This window comes from Danio aesculapii, chromosome 2, assembly GCF_903798145.1.
Source record: "Danio aesculapii chromosome 2, fDanAes4.1, whole genome shotgun sequence".
NCBI classification, from domain to species: Eukaryota; Metazoa; Chordata; class Actinopteri; order Cypriniformes; family Danionidae; genus Danio; species Danio aesculapii.
In genome coordinates, this window is record NC_079436.1 from 22,836,292 (window position 1) to 22,858,583 (window position 22,292).

Genomic DNA, 22,292 nt, shown 5'->3' on the forward strand with positions numbered 1-22,292 from the left:
AGTTTACAGTACTCATGTAGATTACTTTTTAACTCAAATGATTTGTCGCAATCGGTTTCCTCAAATGGTTTGAGTTGCCTTAACTTATTGGCTTTTACAGTACTCAGTTGGTTTGAGTTCTCTTTATTTATTAGCTTTTACTGTGCTCCAATTGCTTCATTTACTTAAATGGATTGAGTTCACAGTACTCATTAGGATTAGTTTTTGAACTCAAATGATTTGTTGCAATGGGTTTGCTCAAATAGTTTGAGTTACCTTAACTTATTGGGTTTTATAGTATACATGTTAATCGTGCACAAACAAAGACCACTGCAATTTAACCATGGTGTAACACAAATGTTTCACTGAAAACATTGTTTACTTTACAACCATACATTATTGAGAATCAAAAAGGGTAACTGGCATTCGACAATGAAGAATAACATGTCAAGCGGGTATGCTTTTTAAAAAGCAATATCATCAGACAATACGTATCTGACACAAATACATATTCACTTGTATAATACTTCAGGTGAACAGAAGACTCTCTTTTCTCCCAATTGCACCATTGGAATACAGACGAAAGAAAAATCACCCTCTTCATTCTGTGTGCATATTCTCTCAAGTGATCGAATAATCAATAATATGCATTAAAAACATTGACAAAAATCTGTACATTTTTGCAAGTCTATGTAAAAAAAAGAACATAATCATAAATATAGTAATCAGATAATTACAAAGCACTGAAGTGACCAGAGAAAAGTGCACAGGTACTTAAATAAACTAGAACCTTAAATGGTTAACAAACTGACTTCATGTTGCCGACCATCAAGAAACAGACAATAATGCGCAAGATCACACATGCAGAATGGTTCTCTCATAACATGTTCTCTCGGGACAGCTATTAAACCGTCTTTAAAAGAGTGTCGATTTCAGGCATTTCAATGTTAACGGCCCCAGGACCAACAAGAGACTCACAAACGATTATAATTTAAAAACATGATATTTTAAAAAGGCACTACAAAGGCTGATAGTTCCCCCCCATTAGCTGATATGAGGGAGCGTCTATCACCAAAGCTTGGAAATATGTACTTTATCCAACACGTGGGGGGCTACGAAGCTATGCGGACACAGACAGTATGCAGATAAAGTTTGATCAAGTTGGGCTCTTTCCACATTTGACATACATGGAGCAGAAAAGTGACAGGGTAGAGAGCGAACACAGTCTTTCAGTCATCGCTCCTGCGTTAAAGCCAGAGCGAGGGATCCACCAGTGTTACAGCTTTGGTGCAAAACCAGCTTTGAAATGTACTTACTTTTAATACAAGGTGTCTCATCATCCATTCCTATGCGAGATCTTGTCCATTTTGGACAGTATTGTGCCAACAGTTTGTTTCTTAGTGCAATGCGCAGTGCTGTTATTAGATAAACCCTGAAAACCGCCCCGTTAAGCCTCTGGTTCTTTTGTTTGCTTGTTTGTATTACAGTATAGAGTTTTTGTTGTTGTTCGTTTGCTCGTTTTGTCATTTGTTTGTTTCCTGTGCATTTATATGTTGCTTTCGATAACTTTCCTTCTTGCCCCATGATCGTTTAGGGGCCTCTCTTTCACACAAATCACGGCCGAGCAGCTTCCTTGTGTCATGTGGACGTGGCTTCCAGGTAACTCTGGAGTTTGCGTACAGTTGACTCATCCAAGGAGAATAGGTCAAAGTCAAAGGTTGTGTTGGTGATGTTGAAATGGCCGGTCTTCTCTATGAGGTTAACAATCTGAAGGACACAAATGCATAAGTCATATACAGTTGACGTCAGAATTACTAGCCCTCCTGAGAATTTTCTTTTCAAATATTTCCCAAATGACATTTAACAAAGCAAAGAATTTCTCATAGTATTTCCTATAATATTTTTTCTTCTGGAGAAAGTCTTATTTGTTTTATTTCAGCTAGAATAAAAGCAGCGATTAATTGTTTTGAAACCATTTTAAGGTCAATATTATTAGTGCTATTAAGCAATATTTTTTTCGATAGTCTACAGAACAAATCATCGTTATACAATGATTTGCCTAATTACTCTAACTTGCCTAATTAACCTAGTTAAGCCTTTAAAGGGCACCTATTTGAACCCTTTTTCAAGATTTTTGTGTCTGTAAAGTTTCAGCTCAAAATACCTCTCAGATTATTTATTATACCTTTTTAAATCCAGGGAAATTTGAGCTGTTTTGACATTGTAGCTGTTTTTGTTGCCTGTGCCTTTAATGCAAATGAGCTGGTTCTCCCCGCCCACCATTCCCACGTGCATATCAGAGATCTGTTTGTATTGCTCTGGTGCATGTAGCCTTTATGTAGATAAACAGCACAGTGACAGACAAGAATGAAGCAGATCTCCCTTACTACAGAAAAAACTTTCCCAACGGTTATTTTGATTTGTTGTGGAGACAATCCAAGCCTTTCTGCAACGATGAGTCACACACAATCTCATTAGTAAGTTTGCGTGCACATGCATACAAACACTCACACATTCAACTTTGCATGGCAAATGTGACAGGACACACATTAATATCCCCTGCTGTATGGATATCTGTTATGTTAATGTACAAAATAAACCTTATTTAAGTCCAAGAACCGGGATTGAAGCGTCTTCTTTAAAAACTGTACTGACATGCGGCTGTGGTGATGAATTACATAGCGATTTTACTGTATTCATTACAAACATGCACTGTTTTAAAAACATTTTAAACTTGTAAAACTCATTCTTGAGGTGCTGCTGATCACAGAGATCTGAACATCTTTTAATCCCAACTGCTTTGCGCACATCCTGTCTTGTGGATCTGATTATATGCGTTACTACAGAGACATGTTAATACACGGCGGTCAATCAATTCGGTGGGCGGGGAAACTGAACTCCTACGTCGCGTTCCAGTGGGCCTCAAAATGGGATTTTAACATCAGAAAATTTTAAAATAGAGACTTGTTTTGTTTCTATCACTCAAATATGACTGTGGACACACCATACCTACACACAGTTCTGTCCAAACAGCGTACAAAAGATGATTTTCATCATAGGTGCCCTTTAAATCGCACTTTAAGCTAAATACTAGAGTCTTGAAAAATATCTAGTCAAATATTATGTACTGTCATCATGGCAAAGATAAAATAAATCAGTTATTAGAAATGAGTTATTAAAACTATTATGTTTAGAAATGTGTTTAGAAATCTTCTTTCCGTTAAACAGAGGCTAATAATTCTGACTTCAACTATGTCAATCGATATTCCCCATCACTCCAGATGACAGCAGATAAAAGTGTTTAAGACAAGTAGAACATGTAAGTAGTTCTGCAAGAAGATGCACTCTTAAAATCTTAAAAAAAAAAAAAGGATTCACTTCTGGGGGTGTATTACAGAAAGTTTCTAACCTTAGGTCTTAAAAAAACACTCAGATTTTTTGAGAAATACTCTCATTTTAGAAGTCACCTGAATTTTAAAGTTTTTTAATCCATTCAACAAATCCCCAGGTCTGGCGAGAGGACTTTTAGCTTAGCTTAGCATAAAATAATTGAATCGGATTAGATCATTAGCATCTTTTTTCGGTTTGATAATTTTCCTATTTAAAGCTTAACTCTTCTGTAGTTACATTGTGTACTAAAATTACAGATATTAGTACAAGTTGCTATTCACTAGGCCGATATAGCTAGGAACTATGCCGACATAATAATCAAGGCTGCCATGTTCCATGGCTGTAGCAGCCGCAATGATATTACACAACGCATTAAAATATTCCCCAGCTGGGTAACTAGATAACAGATAATAATGAGAGTTTATTTCCTAGAAAGTAAAGAAAGTTTAAACTGTAAACAAAACATATCATGACATATTAATTAATGAAAAAGTGAGATTAAAACCTACTCTGAGGTATCAGCTGTACTATAAAAATCAGCACAGACAACTATTTTTAAAATTGATGCATCGCACATTTTAAATGCAATCTTAAAGTAGAAATTTCAGCTTATTACGCTTTTTACAAATTTCTTAGAGGAGTAAACTTCTGACATTTTTCATGCCAGGAACAAAAATATTCCCCTAATTCATAAATCTCCAAAAATATAGCCAAATACATAAAAAATATAGTTACCTGCTGTAAAATGTTCCTCTCTCTGAGAGCCATCAGTCTGCGATGGAGGTCCATAAGCTCCTCTGTATAAGCCTGTAACCAGATCACTCGTTTAAACCTTACATTGTAGCTTTATGTGCAATAAAATGTTGAATCGGTGATGAGTATGATTGAGTTATTTACCGTTCCTACCTTGTCGTATCCCCTCTTGATTACCTTCTCGCGGTTGCAAGAGTCAGGGCTCTTTTTTCCTAACATCTGACAAAGGATACAACGATTTCAGACATAAACCAGTCTGACGTTTCAACGCAATGCAATATGAACTTACCTTAAGGTTTGCTGAGCTGAGTTTGGGTGAAGGTGAGGGGGCTTCCTGGCTGGGAGGACGGGACTCCTCGTTACCATCACTCTCACTGTCCATGCTCAAACTGAGAACAGGAAATTCAGAATGAACTTAAAGGACTATCAATCCATTTTATGTGATTGTGATAATAATCTACAAAAGGGAGGGGAAAGAGGGTACTTTATTAGGCCCAATGTCAATTCTACCCCTTAGCCTTCCCCTTATTGAAGACCTAATTCTCTTTAGCTTGAAGGCACAGGGCTAAGGGGCTAGATAACCCTTGAAACAGAGATTTTTCAGGACCAAACTCAAAACCAAAGGGTACAAAATTTTCACAGAATACACCAGCTACAACAGCAGCATAACAGAGTCAGGTGATGCACAAGTTAGGTTTTTTGGCATTATTAAGAATTTTTACAACAAAGAACCATATGTTTTAATACATTCATAATGGTGTGCGTGTTTTACGGTCATGATTAAAAAAATATTTAAAAACCCGGCTAAATTTCACTATCTATAATCCATAATAATAACTCCCGTCTGCTAGTCCCACAATATACAATTTCACATCTTTCACTCGATGACACATAAATACCCTGTGAGAAAAGTCTAGAGGCTGAGAATGAGCTTTTGACAGTGTCTGCTATAATGTTAATGTTATTGTCTTGTGTTTACATAGATGAATATGGCCACGGTTTAAATACACAGTACAGTTACGAGCTTACTGCCACATTATTTCCTTATGATAGCATGATATCGTTGCCTTCAGTGATTTCTTCAGTGAATAACTACAGCGGTCGCCATCATCGATCTCATATGAAGTAAGAGATCGCGATGACATATGATGACGTGTGCAGCTGCTGTAGTGCTGTCCCTTTCTTAGGGGTAAATTTTGAAGCTCTTCCCCTTCATACTCTGTTTCAAGAGCCAAGAGGTAAAAAAAAAAATAGAATTGGGATTGGGCTTTATTCCTCTCAAAATAAGTCATTTCTGTCTGTATTTTTCAGTCAAAGCTGCAGGGATTGGAACTCCACACCTCCACAATTAGAAAACGACATACTTTTGGTTTGTCCCATCTTTAAAAAATGGTTATTGACAACTCAACACTGTCAGAATTAATATCATATTCTTGACAGTCGACTTCCATGTACTAATCATTATCTTTGTCTCTTTTCCATTTTTGTATTTGCATATTAATGTTTTGTCTTTGTTTTTAGGGTGACCCTTTAATATTCTGTCAAAGGTCTATAAATGAAAAATACCATCTTTTCGGGCTAATTGTGGCATATTTACAGTTATGTTTATTAATGTGGGACGCCCCAGTAAACAAAATAAATAAAATAAAGGGAGTATAGGTGATTTAGATTTTTTTTTTGTAGTTATGCTGATTGAAAGGCTCTTGAAAGTGACACCCTGATAGCTATCATTAATTTAGTCAGTGTAAACTGGAATTTGCTGAAATTTTCATTTCAGTATGTACTTACAACGGAAAGAGAATATTGAGTAGGGACAGTGCTTTCTTTTTGCACATCATTCTCTCGTAGCAAACTAACGGTTGACTAATGTGGTTTACTTGTCCCACTTGTTTCCTTTGACTTGTTTTAAACCTGTTTGACTTCTGTTATATTCTGTTGAACACAAAAGAAGATACTTTGAATAAAGTTGGAAACCTGTAACCACTGACTTCTATAGTATTTGTTTATCCTACTATGAAAGTCAATGCTTACAGATTTTCATCTTTCTTCAAAATATCTTCTTTATATAAATCTAATAAAGACTTGAAGAAGCTCTTGAGTGTGCATAAATAGCAAGTACAATTTCATTTTTGGGTGAACTATCCCTTTAACCGTAGGTGACTTGTAAAACGAGCCTATCAACAAAATGTGTTCCTTTATTGATATGTATAAGGGCTGCAAAATATATTGTTTCGGCATCAGTATCTGCAATAGTCACATTGCAAGATAAGCAATGTTGAGTTGGGATTTTAGTTGACCAGAATCCACATGTCAAAACACGTGAGATTTGTAGAGACACCGCATAATTTGACCATATTAGAGTGTTTTAAGACCTGTGACTGTGTGTGATAATTTTGTTGAATTATTTATATGATGAATGGCGGTTGATTCCGCTGTGGCGACGCCTAAACAATAAAGGCACTAATCCAAAAAGAAAATGAATGAATGAATGAATGAATGAATATTATGCAATGTTATTTTACATTTTATTATTCACTTTCTGTACCTAAATACTGTTAGACTCTCCCCAGAAAACCACAAAGTACTGTTTGTTTCACTTTAATATTTGCTCCATTGTGTTTATTTGTGACTGTAGTTTATTATATGCATATAATAAATTACGTTAAATATATTTATATTTCACTCCCATACAAAATCATCCCTGACAATATAAGTTGAAGCTTTTCCAAAGAGAACTATTTAGGTTGTCTAATACAACTGTATTTATACTCCAGAGAAAAAATTCTGTAATATCAAAAATATTGTAATGTCAAATATTTTTAATATCATGTAGCCCTAATATGTGTAGTGTGAATAAAATACAGTGCTCAGCATAATTGAGTACACCCATTTTGAAAATGAATATATTTATCAATTTCTCAGTGAATATAGGCAATGTATTTTGGTGCATTTACACAGATTTATTAAACAGATATTTTTATTAAAATAATATTTTAGTCACCAAACATATTTAAAAACTGAAAGATAACACAATTAAAATCAAGCGAAATATTGCAACAAAAATTAAGCAAAAGCAAAAAACGTACAAAATTTGCTTCTCTTGACTTTTCCTTATTTTTAAATTTGTATTTAATATTTTTCTATAACATAGAAATTTGGCTGTACTAGTTTTTGGACCGTTATCGTAAGTTATTTTGTTAGATAAGCTCCAGATTTGGCTTCAATACTGACTAATCTAATATTGTAAAGCTTCCTATTAAAAATATGAATTTAAAAGATAGATTTGTGAGGGGTGTACTTATATATGCTGAGCACAGTACTTATCACCAACTTGCATTATAGATTTTGGTTATCAAGCGGTCTAAACTTTAAATCAAATACAAAAAGTATGGCACAAACCGTGAGTCGTGGTTGAATGGATTCGTCTTCATGGGTGTCTCAACCTCAGAGCTGCTGTCGTCATCAGAGCCCTCAGAGTGCATATCCTCCACCATTGAACGCAGTGTCCCTGGACCCAATCATTGCATTCAATCAAGCGTAATGAGCCGGCACACTACTGATAATACAACTCATGATTAAACTCAATACCTTGGCCTTGCTTCTGCGACGGCTCAAAGTCAGAATCAGAGCTGGAGCTTGAGCTGGAACTTGATGGACTGGATGGCGCCGACTGCTAAATAAACAAAATCACTGGGCTTAACTACAATTCAGGTTGATCAGACACACTACTGAGTATTTGGTTGATCAGAGCATGCTTAAGTACAACTTTGTTTACACCGTGGTGATGCATTTTAGTTAATCCAATCACAAGTGTAAATACAGGTGTTAATGAAGCTTTTTAGCTTGTCCTCTTTCAAGCATTTCGAAAACACATATGATCAAACACTCTACATCTATTTACTATATTCTTAAACATTTTGGAGTGTGTTGTTGAAGTGCACTAGTAAGGCAATATTAATCAAAATTAAATCGAAATTACATTTTAGCAAAAGCTGTGATTCTCATACACATCTTGTCAGGGAAAAACAGCTTAGCGATTAGTTGTAAATCTCCTCCAAAGGCTAGAGGGCGCTCTTCCGCGGAAACTGCAAATACGCCGCAAAGAGGAGATCCATTCAACTGCTTTTATTGATTAAATGTGGCTAAAAATCACACAACTGCATACTAACCTTACTGAAAGATTTATTTCAGACACTCTATTGAAGTTATGAAGACAGTTTGTATTAACCCATTTTATTAAATGTGCTATTTTCAAGTACTTTCGGATGTAGGAGCAACAGAGCCAAAAGTGGGTTCCCAAAGTGGAGGTCAGGACCCCCCCGGGGGGACGCTTGGTGATTTTCAAAAATCCAATTCATTTTATTAAACTATTAGAATTACCATATGTTATCAATAACCTACAAAAGAAAAAAATGTAGGTAATAGTTACATTAAAAAAACAACATGCAGATAAAAAGCCATCAGCCTTCCAATTTTTTTGTGACTCCTAGGGTGATGCAGCACATTAATTTTATGGCACCAGGTTAAAGTTTCTGACACCTTTACGGCAGTCACGTTTAAACGAGGAATAGATTTGGGTCTATTGTGTGCGCCATTGTGTGCGCAGTTCATATATTTATAACCACCTCAGAGGATATTGGGGGTTGCGAGTCACTAGCATTGTTATTTTGGGGTTGCGGGCTGAAATGTTTGGGAACTCCTGCCATAGATCACTGAAAAGTGATACAATCAGCTGTCAAACCACAGAATGATTATCTTTTATACTGAATAAATCATATGTGAATACTTGCACAGCTTGTGGTGAATTACGGCTCTGTGTAGTAAATGCTGCTCCATTTGAAAGTAAGTGCTGGGCATTTACTCCTGATTAAAGAACTGGCTTTACTGACAAAATGTGTATGAAAATCACATTCAATTGATTCATGCAGCCCTATGCAATAGATAAAAAGTATTTGAACTTTAATGTCGATAATCCTACATTTGATAAATGTAAAAAATCTAAGGTTCTTCTACCAGTCCTGCCTTTTTTATGTACAAAGCATTCAGCTTAGCTTTGCAGCAGGTTTGTCAGAACAGAAATAAAAGCTGCTGCTGTTCATACACTGTTAAAAGTAATTCAGTGGGTTCATAAAACTAGCATACCTATCCGACCAAAATAAAGTTCTCTGAAAAATCACTTAAGTGATGTGAAAAAAGCAAAGTAATCCTTTAAAATCTAACAATTAAATTTGTTTATAGCAGAGATGCCCAAACTAGGGCCTGCGGGCCAAAATTGGCCCATTGTAACATTTGATTTGGCCTGCCATCCCATCTGAGAAGAGAGGGTGAATTTTGGGGAGGGTTGGGGTTAATGGTTTTAATACACATTGTCATTTCTAATTTAACATAACCTATCATATGTTATCTATTTATTTTAATATAAACAAGGAAATTATTCATGGAAACTTTGTATTACAGTTTCATTTATTTACCTTCAGCCCCAGGCCCTCAATCAAGTTTGTTTTTTGACCCTTCATACTAAAAAGGTTGGGCACCCCTGGTCTATAGTTTAGAGTTATGTAGCTTTTTTCACAAAAAAGTAAAATAAGATTTTTTACAAAAATATGAGCATCTTGCATTCCAAAAAGCAGCAGCCATTGATTTTTGTTGTTGAAAAACTGCTCTGCGACTATTTTATTTAACGTATTTATGCTCTGTTTACCATTTTATTTTATACAAAGCAATTTACATGTTCTAAAATGTTCCTTAAATAATTGAAATGCAGACAATAATGTATATACACGTGAAAGCTAAGAGGAAAGAAAATACAATACAATCTGTTTGTGCTTACGTTACTCAGTAAATTAACTATGCATATTTAAATGATTTCACTGTAAATGTTTTACAATAATTACAAATGTAAAAAAAAATGTACAAATATTTATTAAATATTTAGCACTTTTTTGACAGTGTAATGTCTAAATTGCACAAGAATATTTTTGCAACCTATACTTACACCATTCCACAGACCCTCCATCCAAGGACAGGTTGTCGAAAGTGGATAAAAGAGACATTTTAAATGCCAGGTGTGAATTGGAATGTGTCTCTCCCGTGTGCTTGTAATCCTATTGAACAAAATGCGTCTAAATACGATATGTAAACAGGGCCTAGGTGTGGGAGACATATTCCTGTTTACACCTAGTTCATTAATCCATACCTTTATCCACACAAAGAAACCACAGCCTTTGTTTTCTTTGAGGGAAGGTCTTTTTTAACCTCTCAATCTAACCTAATATTGATATATAAGCCAGTGCAACATATGAACAAGAAAAGAAACAATGAAAAAAAGCTACACAAAACGGCACAAAACTGGTCAAATGTGTTGTTGACTACATCTACCCCTTGAGTTTTCCATCTGTACACCTGTATTTTCCCATTGTCCACTTGTGATCAGATCAACAAAACACATCTTGAAACCAGATGTACACCGAGTAACGGATCAAGAACCACAATTTACTAAAGGAACTACATAAACATACCTCTGATTTGGAAGAGGCTTCATCCTCGGAGTTGGATTCATCAGACTCGGGTTGCCTTTTGACTTCCGCCACCTCTGTTTTCATCTTGGTCCAGTGACCTTTATCTTTCGTGGTTTTCTTCTCTGGATAATTTGAGGGTGTTGTTGAGGTAATGCGGGGAGAGCTGCTGCTGTAGCCTCCACCCTTCATGCCCTCGGAGCCAATCCTCTTCTGTTTCTTGGTAGTAAGCTTCGGCGACTCTGTGGCAGACGAGGGCCGTTTGCCTGGGGTTCTAGTGTCTACTTGACCCCCTCCACCAGTCACCCCTCCACCACCTTTTGGAGACATGCCATCCATCTTGGACTCTCTGACCGTGAGTTTGGGCTCTTTGAAGGCAGCTTTGGGCACCGTTTTCACATCGTCTTTTCCTCTGCCGTCTGTGGATTTCTTGGAAAAAGAGGATGATGACAGGTCTCGTGATGATTTGCTCTCTCGGTCGCTCTCTCTGGATGTGGCTTTGCTCTCAGAGTCTTTTCGTGTGCGCTCTTGTTGCTCTTTGGTTGCCTTATGGGCTTTAAGGTTTTTACTGCTCCCACTTCCTCCATCTTTACTTGACTCCTACAAAAAATAAATAAATAAATAAATTCCCCTTTGTGGATTTTAGTTTTTCTATCAAATGATATAATGTACAAGCTTGTATTGCGTGTCAGCATATGAACACTCTCCCACTCTTTCATGAACAGCAGATTCAAGGACTTTTCAAACACCATTCATTTTAAATCAAGTTTAATACCCCAGCATATTCAGCGCCATGAAAGTCCTTGCTGTACTTAACATTTCACTTACACCTAATATTTACACCTAATATTTACACTCAAAATATCAGAGTAATTTTCCAAAATGTTGACCGGTTCAAAAAGTCATGTTTAAAGAACTTAAAATGATAAAAATAATTAAATTTTATTAAATTCAATACTAGTGATATTCAAATGCGATTTCTGAAATACTGATAAAGTGCTCATTATTTGTCAGTGTTATTGTACAAGATTGAAATTGAAGATTTTGAATTTAAGAATTTCTCAGTGTTTTTATTCTGTTTTATAAAACCATGAACAAATTTTATTTCAAATTTAATTCAAGCACTTTTAAGGACCGGTGTTTGTTTTTTAGTACTCTTCAGTCCTTAAATCCATATGTCTGAAATTGAAGTACTTGACACTAACTACCATGTCAAAATTCCATAACTTTTCCAGGTTTTCCATGACCGCATTAACCCTGTAATATAAACAACACTGAATGCCTTAAACATTTTAAAGGGGTGCTCCACTACGATATCATATTTTAAACTTTAGCTGATGTGTAATGTAGCTGTGTGAACATAAACAACATTTCTGAATGTGATTGTACGTTCAAAGTTCAATGCAAATGGAGACATTGGTTTTTGCAGAGTTAGCTTAGCAAAGCCTACAGCGAACAAAGTTTGGATACTACTAAAAAATACATCCGGGTTAGTGAGATCACTAATGCTTCAGGTTATGTGCATTCAACACACGCATACACCCCGCACAACGAAGGGGCGTGGCCAGATGCACTTTAATGTTATAGCAGAGAAAGCTAAAATGCCGTCTAAATGTTGCTGTTTCCACAGAGCTTCTTCTGTTTCTGTATTTGAGCTTCCAAAAGACATCACACAAAGACTGAAGTGTTTAATTTTAATTATGTTTCAGAGAATTATAATAAATAAACAGCTAACCCAGCTAACAAAGGGGAGCTTCTAGAATCTCTCCCAGTTCAGTGCTGAATTTGGCTAAAAACTCCTGCAACCGACAACGCTATGGATTGTGAGCCACAACCTGTTGGTGTTTTTATTTGTTAAAATTGATCAATTACATGCACAGTTTCTAGCGTTAATGGTGTGTTGTAGCGAGAATGTAAACAAAGATGTAACCAACGGGAAATGCTGTTTGGCTCCGCTAATAATTTAGCTACAAATTTATCAGTCAAACCGCTTTAAACACCCACAATCTTAACCAGCGCTGCAGAGTCTCTCTATGAGTGTCTCTCTATGCAGATGTTTTCCCTGCGTTCTACATCTCAAATAACAAACTCACAAAAGATACGTAAATGTTTCACATTACTTTCACATGCTTATTCCGAATATATGTGAAAGACACTTGTCAGATTTTATTTTAGAGAGCTTGAGGTGTGAGCATGAGGTGTGCTAAGGCGTGTACTCTTCATTTTTTGTCTAATTCAGGCAGTTAACGCTGCTAACAGCTGCTCTGACTGACTGTTTAACGCTTGTGCTTGTAGGGGCGTGACGTGGTGATGCAGAGTCAATCCGCGAATCACAACACATTATGTCAGCTGACCAATCAGAGCCTCTTGAGGGCGGGTTTTTCGGAGGAAATAGGAAAATTTGACAGTCGTTTTCATGTTAGCTGAACAGCTGTATATAATCAAAGTAAGATTTAATAAAAAATAACGTGATTTCTACAAGTGAAGCATGAGAAAACATTGCTTTGCTTCTTATAAACACAACCAAGCCTTAAAAATACACTGTGGACCACCCCTTTAATTCCCCTTTAATTGTTAAAGTATTTTAACAAATTTATTTAATTATGATTCCTTTCACTTATAAATGACATTATTTCCTAACCTTTTATGACAGAAATTTTGGAAACACTGGAAGCAAAAACATTTGTTGACAATTAAAAATATTACAAATATTACAATGTCACAGGGATGGCTGCAGTTCATTTAATATCCCCCGGTGTCGCTAATAACAAAGATTTCTGTATTCTATTCACCTTATTCTCCACGTACGAGTGGGTGAAGCCATTTGAATCATTTTGGCTTGAGACATCCGGTCTTATTCACTCCCATTCATTTTTAGACGTTAAAAACAGCTCGTTTTGCTGCTTGGTGTTGCAAACTGATATTTTCTTATTATATTATTCTACTTTGTCTGTATTGTCATGCAAACACTTGTTTGTAGAGTATGTAGTTTGACCGTTTTCTGCCGTTTATTATTCCTAGTAATTTCTCCCATAGGCAGCTGAATCGGAAGTTCTAAAACAATCGCAAAAATGCGCACACTTCCGCATTGAAGAATAAGGTCAATATAGAGCGCCTTTAAATGAATATCGACCTGGATAATTTACATAAGCAAATATAGGATGTTTTGAATGTGCATTTTTTTATTCAATGTTTGACGAAATTTCAACTGAAACATGATGACAGGGCAGGACATATAGTAGCTCCTTCCCTTTAAAATATTCAGAAGTTTTATTCTCTCACAGCTCTGCCAGTGAGAGTTGTCGAGATCAAGCGCATTAAATGAAAAGTAAATGAGAAGCATCTTGAAAGAGGCAAGACATACTAGAGAGCATACTAGTAGATACTAGAAAGCATTTGATTGGTCAGAAAATGATTATCTATTTAGGTGGAAATGACAAACTGCAAGCTTTGGATGTTTATATCTTCTAAATGCATTTTTTTATTGTGGAGCACACTAGCTTATAGATAAGCTTAAGACTAGCATATTGATACTAAAATCTAAAAAAAAACATTATTTTAATTGCATTAGGACCTTTAAATAAAGTATTTTAAATAATGAATTTAATAAATATTTCTTTTGACAACAGATGCCATTATTACTAACCTTTACCGCATGACTTGACTTGATCTTCTTGGGGTCTGAGAAGGCAGAGAGTGGAATAGTCGGCAGCATTGGATAATCCGGACTGGGTCGAGGCATCATCTCCGCTCCCTCAGGAACAACGATAGCCTGAGATGAGAAAAACACCTCAACATGAAGAGAGAAAGAGAGTGAGAGTCCAATGAAAAGAGCTGATTATAGAGGTACAAAAAACAAAAGCAAACACATGTAGTCCAGCTCACCCCACCGGCCTTGACTAGCTTGCGTCTAAACTCGTGAGTGGGGTTGTTAAACGTGAGCTTCTCGCAGCGCAGGTGGTTGACGGGTGGGTTCCCCTCCAGGTTCAGGAAAAGGTCATAATTAAAGCACACCTTTTTAGGCTCCTCCTGCCAATGAAGAAACAAGCATCTTCAGGTTTACACACAGGAATATATTTAACCTGGGCTGATAAAACTGTGAATCTAACAGAATGTGAATTTACTGTAAAGTCGAATGGAGGAAATAAAAGAAAACGGAAACCCCCCACAGAATAGTTTACTACTGATTCTGGAAAAGTAAATATACAAAATGATAACATTATCAAAAATAGGAAGGTGTTAAAGCACATTTACACATTTTAATAAATTAATTTACACAAGATTACACATTTCCACTCCATTTACCTTTATGTTCTCTTTATTTCAGCAGCTTCATGTCAATTTTCCGTTGTGTGTTTCTAAAACCTTCTAGCTCACAGTGCAAATACTGAATTCACCTAGTTGTTTGACCTTTACCTTTTCTGAATTGCAAAACTCTTCATCTGTTTTTTTCCAATACTGGCAACAAAGCGCTTATGAACAGCACAGCTGGATATTTTCCTCACACACATCTAAAAAGGCTTTTGCGCAACTCTTTTAATGCGGTTTGCCTGAAATACCAGTTCTTCGTGTCAAAGATGAAGCAATGCAGATACTGCTGTAGATACGAGGAGATGTTCTCACCTTGTTTTTGAAATAGACTTCTATAGGCATGAGGAAACCAGCATAACCCGACTCTTCCACTTTATATGGGGGCTCTTTACAAACTGCAGAAAAAGAGAAATACTGTCAGAGATGTATGGTTACTCTTTTTATAATTTACACTTGAATAAATTATTAAAATGAACTATTTACATATTCAGACTACATCTCCCACTACTGACACAATGGAATTGCAGAAATAACCATTTTTTCCGAACAGGTTTCCGCAACACTGCTACTATCTGGTTGCCCCGCCCCAAACAAAAATCACGCCATTGGCTCAGCCAGAGGTTGACATATCAGACCACTCAAGCAAACAGGGAGATATTTTGAAAGCACCAGAGATGCAGTGTTTGCATTATTTTTCATTAGGAAGTCTAAAAATGGCTTATATTTTACATGGGATAAGAGAAATTAGCATTAACAAAGACTCATCTAGATCATTATTTTGATTTTTATTTATTTTTTGACAAATAAATCACAGATATGACAATACTCTTTTTGTTTAATAGCTGTACACTTTGTGAAACACACCTCAAACAAACATAATTATATTTAATTATTATAATAAATGGCATATTGTTTGCTAGTTCAAAAAGTGCAACATTATCACCAGGTTATTTGTATCAAACCACATCTAATGCAAGTTAATCAGAAGCTAAAACTAAAAGATAAGCATACCAAGTAGTAGAGGTTTGCAATTCTGACAAATTTATAGGGATTTTTCAATAACAATTCAATTAATGTTTTGCTGAGTGTGGATTTGTTCGTTTACCTTGACTGGTTTAAGTCTGTAATGGAAAAATAAATATGAAACTACAACCGCCAGTAGGTGGTAGCAGTTCCTTGTCTTAATGAGTGATTCATTAAAGCATTCATTCAACTGAATCGTTCAAAAAGAGTAATTTACAAATGAAAGCAATGAGTAAACAAATTTATAAATGAGTCTTAACCTGCTCCCTATCCACTATATACTTCACTAAATTAAGTGTCAGCTATTGGTGTCCATTTTGAATAGATTCACACTACTTTTTCCAACAATTCACTCAGAATTTCAGCCAATGTACATTCGATAAAACGAATGTTCGATTTAATATATTGAAAGAAATTTTAATAATAAGAAGAAATATATTAGAGAGCAACACTGGAAATGGGATCTTTAAGTTTAATAATTGAAATCATTTAAATTCAAGATTACACAAGGTGCCGACTTGATTGGAAACACTGCAAAATTGTTTATATAATGTATGTTCACACGTGTAGGGTATTTAAAAAAAATTTAAGTAATTGACTTTTTTTAAATATACTGTCACATTTTTATTTACAAATACATTTAAGAGTAGTGTTTTCGTTGTTTTTTTTAAATGTAAATAAAAGGAAAACAAGTATGCAAGTGTCTCTGTTTTTAATGAATATGTGACAAATTAACAAAGACATAAAATTCATTACGCTAAAGACAACATGTAATTTTTTTAATGACAAAATTGTCATGACAGACTAACGTTCAGCTCAGAATATCAGCATCTGTGTTAATCCACTAATTTTCATTCCCTCTTTCTACCATATTCACTAGGGATGCACCGATTCGATACTTGGATCGGATATCGGTTCAATAACGTATATTTTTGCTGGATCGGGTATCAGCCAGCTGGTACCGATCCAAATCCGTTTTTGCACATGCGCTATATTCTGTGTAATATATAAGCCAACAAAGCCATGAAGATAGCCTATTATAAGGGCCTAGAAAGTTGCCATGTATGCCTACTATATCCCAAATGTTCTAAAGCCATTCTATAGTTTAATGTGAAGTACAGATGAATATTCAAGTGGTCGCTGTGCCTGTCAATCATTCTCCATTCATTCACAATTCAAACTGCGTATCGCGTTCAAGACAACACAAAAAACTTCTGATTGTTTCTGTTAATATAAGTAATCAGTGGAGAAATGCATTTAGTTTTGCATTAAATGGGTTCATTTTGACCTGCAACAAGGAGTTCATTGCTGTTTCTTAATCATGTTGCTCTGTGTCTGTTAGACCAGCAGATCGCATTCGCAACACTGGAGTAAAGAGGGTTATTACCTGCTCTTCACACACAAAGTAGGCCTACCTGAAACTTTAAATTAGAAAAGGCTCAATAATACATTGGACAGATCTTCAACACACTGATTTCTTCCCTTTGTGCTGCTCGGTTTTGAAAGTGTCTGCAGATACAGGAGGGCTGCGTGCTGTGTCTCAGTGATGCATCAAGCGCGTAATTCATGCACTGGCTGCGCAGATGCAACATGCTCCGTAAAATTATTCTGTAACATTAAAAGTTTCTATTCTCTCATCCCTCCGACCGAGTATACTATTCCAAGGGGAATGCTTTCAGTGCTGCGAATAGTTTGTAAATCCTGGCTCATTGTGGTCAAATTAGTTGATTAAATTAATAAAAGTTAAACTGACGGGCGCAATATGGATTGTCACTAACAGAAAATTATTTAGCCTAATATAGGCTACTCTGAGTATTTCACTGTAATTTTATTTATGTCAATATTTTATTTGACAGACCAGTTTGTGTTTTGATTAAGGTCAATATTCAATTCAATTCAATTCACCTTTATTTGTATAGCGCTTTTACAATGTAGATTGTGTCAAAGCAGCTTCACATAAAAGGTCATAGTAAAGTGGAACAGTGTAGTTCAGTTTGTAGTGTTTAAGTTCAGTTCAGTTTAGCTCAGTTCAGTGTGGATTAATAATCACTACTGAGAGTCCAAACACTGAAGAGCAAATCCAACGATGCGCAGCTCTACAGATCCCGAACCATGCAAGCCAGTGGCGACAGCGGAGAGGGAAAAAAACTTCACTAAATGCCGAAAGTGAAGAAAAAAAACATTGAGAGAAACCAGACTCAGACAATATTGGTAGCCTATAACAGGTTTCAAAGAAAATCTTAATAGTAAAAAAGGAAACCACAACAGATCAATGTCATAATCAATGCTCAAATAATGTAGCCTAGTTTACAGCAAGCATCATGTTTTTAGATTGTGTCGTCTGTCATATACAGCAGGTCTATATGTCTGTTATTTTCACTAAAGAAGATATATTACTTGAGTTTATCACAAAAAACTGTATTATGTTTAAAAAAAAAATAATAATAAACAGCACAGTATCGGAGTCGGATCTGTATCGGTCGATACTCAGAAGTTTAGTATCGGATCGGTTCCAAAAAAATAGTATCGGTGCATCCCTAATATGCACTACATAGGGATTAGTGAATGAGAGTGTGGTTTTGAGTTTTTGAGGAAAACATTAAAAAGTTTTCTTCTGAAGTTACTTTAAAAAGTAATGTATTACAATCTTAACCCTATTTTATTAAAAGAAATGCAATTATAACATGCTTACATTACTTTCATTAGGAAGTACTTTTTTAGGTAGACTGTAATATTTTACTTTTAAAAAGTAACTTTACCCAACAAAAAAGGTGCTCAGTAGTTTGACCATTAAAAGTGCAGTTTTAATGCAGCCTAAAGGGCTGCTAAACGGTCTTACCTACTGAAAAAACTGTTGGTATTTTTTGAATGCAAGTTTTGTGGTTAAAAAATTACTACTAAAATGATCAATTATTTAGCTAGATCCTTATTCCTCAGTTGGGATCATTTTAAAGCTTCTTGAAACTGCTTTGGGAGTTCAAACTACTAAGCAGCAAAGAAGTCCATTATGGAGAAAATCATGACATATTTTCCTCGAAAAACGTAATTTCTTTTAAACTAACAGAATAGTTCACCCAAAAATAAAAATTCTGTTATTCGTTTAATCAGTAAACATGTCGTTGTTCTGCTGAGCACAACAGAATATATTTGGAAGAATTTCAGTAACCACACAGATCTCGCCACCCATTTACTCTTATAGTATTTATCTTCCAAATATGGCAGTAAATGGGATCTGTTTGGTTACTGACATTCTTTCAGATATCATCCTTTGTGTTCAGCAGAACAAAGACACTTATTTGTGTTTAGAACAACCTGAGGGTGAGTAAATGGTGATGGAATTTACATTTTTGGGTAACATTTTTGAACTATCCCTTTAACATTTAGGATGACAAGGGTAGGGTAAGGATATTTTCTTTCTTGAAGTGCACTAATACTTTAATCCTGATTGAAAGCCACCTTAAAATCTCCCTCAGTGAGTATAAAGTTACAATGTTATCAAGTTGACTCAAACATAACCTGCCTCTCTTAGGTTTTGGGAAGCTGTCATGAAGGCGGAAGACAACTCTCTCCACAAAGTGCTGGATGTCACACGCCTCCGGGCCCCGAACAAACACCATCCAGTCATGTGTGAAGCCCTCGGTAGTGACTTTCTTCCTTAACTGGGCTCTGTGTCCCAGCTCCAATTTCACCTGTACAGTGCACTGAAATAAGACAAAACTACAATCAACCATCAGTATATTCTGAACAGGAGTACTACAACTTTGTGTATTTATTTATCCCTGACAAAAGTTTTGTTGTTGATCCCAGTTGTAAGAGCAACAAATAATAACTTGACTACTACTTGATCATTTGGAAAAGTGGCAGAAGGTAGATTTTTCCTAGAAATCATCTGTTGAACTGCATCCCAATCTTCACAAATACTGCAGAAGACCTGTTGGAACCTGCATGGACCCAAGATTCTCACAGAAATTAGTCGGTGAAGTTTGGTGAGGAAAAAAATCATGGTTTGGGATTACATTCGGTATGGGGTGTGCGAGAGATCTGCAGAGTGGAGGCAACATCAAGAGCCTGAGGTATCAAGACATTTGTGCTGCCCATTACATTACAAACCACGGAAAGGGCAAATTCTTCAGCACGATGGCGCTCCTTCTCATACTTCAGCCTCCACATCAAAGTTCCTGAAAGCAAAGAAGGTGATGGTGCCACAGGATTGGCCAGCCCAGTAACCAGATATGAACATTATTGAGCATGTCTGGGGTAAGACGGAAGAGGCATTGAAGATGAATCCAAAAAATCTCGATGAACTCTGGGAGTCCTGCAAGAACGCTTTCTTTGCCATTCCAGATGACTTTATTAATACGTTATCTGAGTCATTGCAGAGATGTATGGATGCAGTCCTCCAAGCTCATGGGAGTCAGACAAAATATTAATTCTTTTTCCACTGCACCATGACTTTATATTCTAGACTGTACAATTTTTCTGTTAAGAGACAAGACCTTACTGTCCTAATTAAATAATTAAAAATCAAGGCAAGATCATGTTTTATTTTGTAAAATAAGCGTAATCTAGAGGTCTTTGCCTTTTATATAAGCCACTTCTGATACCAAATGATCAACTAGAAGTCAAATTATTATTTACTGTTCCTAAAACTTGGATAGGTGACAATACTTTTGTCAGGTAGTGTATATGCAAACACACACACACACACACACACACACACACACACACACACACACACACACAAACACACACACACACACACACACTAACACACACACACAAACTGTAATAATGTAACTAAAAGAAAGCAACAGTACTGTCAGATCTACATTTAGCTTGTCTGCCAGAAATCAACCTGTTTTAGTTTAGCTGCGTTTAGCTGTGGATGGAAACTTACAGTTCTGTGACATTTATCATGGGCGTGACGGTTTACCATTTACAGATTTTCTTGGTACAGTAACAAAATTACTGATAGGCTTGAATGCGCTAGTTTAGTGGTTAATAAATTCCTTGTCAGTGTTGACTAAGCTGGCATTTTATCAAGGGACCACATGAACAAAACTAGACAAAAACAACTAGACAAAAATGTTCCATTCAAGTTTATTTGAAGTTTATTGTTCATGTGGTCCCTTGACAAATGGCCAAGAAAATGTGGTCATGGAAAAGCCTAGTCCGATTACATTTTAAAGGATAGATAGATAGATAGATAGATAGATAGATAGATAGATAGATAGATAGATAGATAGATAGATAGATAGATAGATAGATAGATAGATAGATAGATAGATAGATAGATAGATCTTACAGACAGGAGAAAATGTACAGGTGGCAATTAATTCTGTGGTATAAAGTAGTACATATATTTCATTTATAATTATAAATTACTTTTTAATAATAACTACCTACAATAATGACATCATAATATAAAATACAATTATAGTTTAATATATAGTTTAAACCAAACCCAACTTCATGAGTACAGTTAGGAAAATAAAATCAAAGCCAATCTGACCTTTTTATGTAATTATTTAGTTTTTTTTTTTCTTGTAGAGCCAGTGTATAACCATAACATGAAACTGTCAAGACATTACTACATTTGATTTCAAAGTTATAGTCCCATGCCAAATTAGAGGCTTTATCTAGATCACAGACCAGATTTAATTCTGTCACTCCACATTTTTAGAAACTAAGCTTTGTTATATAATTACACCAGCTAACATTACACATCCATCAAACCCTGAAATGGAAGAATGTTCTCATAGCCGCCGTCTCAAAACACAGTGAGCACCCTACATAGGCAGCATGTTAGGTGTCTGAAGCGTTCGAACGTTGGCGCGCATGTGATACCCAAAACTGCTGTCTATGAAGGCAGCTCACTAGGTTAGGAGACAGACTCCGGACTAGCCGGACAGCTAGTGAGTGCTGGAACTCGAATTCCATCTGTCCTATATGCAAATAAACCGGTTTTTTAAAGGACATTCCGGTTTCTTTAAGCACATTATCATCACGATTAAGATGAACAGAAAGACACAAATAATTTCCGCCGGTTTCCTTCTTTTAATCCTCGCAAGAGAGACTAGCTGGCTAAGTTAGCATTCAGACCATCTTCACAGAAACGTTGGCCCTAGCGTCTTTCAATATCAACGCTTAAATATTAAAATCATGCATATTTGTCTAGAATGGCTGTCTGGCAGTGTCGGTGAAGTCGTATTACCATGTTCTCCATTGTTGCCTGTGTTCCGCTTTAGTTTATTTACAAAAGCGCTGAAGTAGATTGAATGTGCATCCTCGCTGTTACACATCTGATGGAGTGTGAAGGAA

The 22,292-nt window shown here is 35.9% G+C and overlaps 1 protein-coding gene across 7 annotated transcripts; it reads right to left on the bottom strand.

Annotated features, from left to right (window-relative positions):
- Window positions 1-321: 321 nt before the first annotated feature.
- On the bottom strand, window positions 322-22,291 carry mllt1b (MLLT1 super elongation complex subunit b). 7 transcript variants are annotated; one of them, XM_056475130.1, is made up of 12 exons: window positions 22,186-22,291; window positions 19,492-19,672; window positions 15,261-15,343; window positions 14,523-14,666; window positions 14,284-14,409; window positions 10,641-11,237; window positions 7,711-7,792; window positions 7,522-7,630; window positions 4,412-4,511; window positions 4,276-4,341; window positions 4,105-4,176; window positions 322-1,746 (listed from the first exon to the last, which is right to left on the bottom strand). In XM_056475130.1, the coding sequence occupies exons 1-12, from the start codon at window positions 22,195-22,197 to the stop codon at window positions 1,618-1,620; spliced, it is 1,701 nt and encodes a 566-aa protein (XP_056331105.1). In that variant the 5' UTR covers window positions 22,198-22,291; the 3' UTR covers window positions 322-1,617. The 7 variants fall into 7 exon arrangements, with proteins under 7 accessions (XP_056331105.1, XP_056331089.1, XP_056331081.1 ...); XM_056475114.1 differs by having other exon boundaries at window positions 4,267-4,341; window positions 7,711-7,795; XM_056475106.1 differs by having other exon boundaries at window positions 14,284-14,427.
- Window position 22,292: the final 1 nt, after the last annotated feature.

What these genes read in the sequence shown, in the direction of transcription:
- mllt1b (XM_056475083.1), bottom strand. An exon ending in AAGTCTATTTCAAAAACAAG is followed by an intron (nt 14,667 to 15,260) that starts GTGAGAACATCT and finishes CTTCATTGGCAG; the next exon opens with GAGGAGCCTAAAAAGGTGTG. An exon ending in AGTCAAGTCATGCGGTAAAG is followed by an intron (nt 11,238 to 14,283) that starts GTTAGTAATAAT and finishes TATTTTTTGTAG; the next exon opens with GAGTCAAGTAAAGATGGAGG.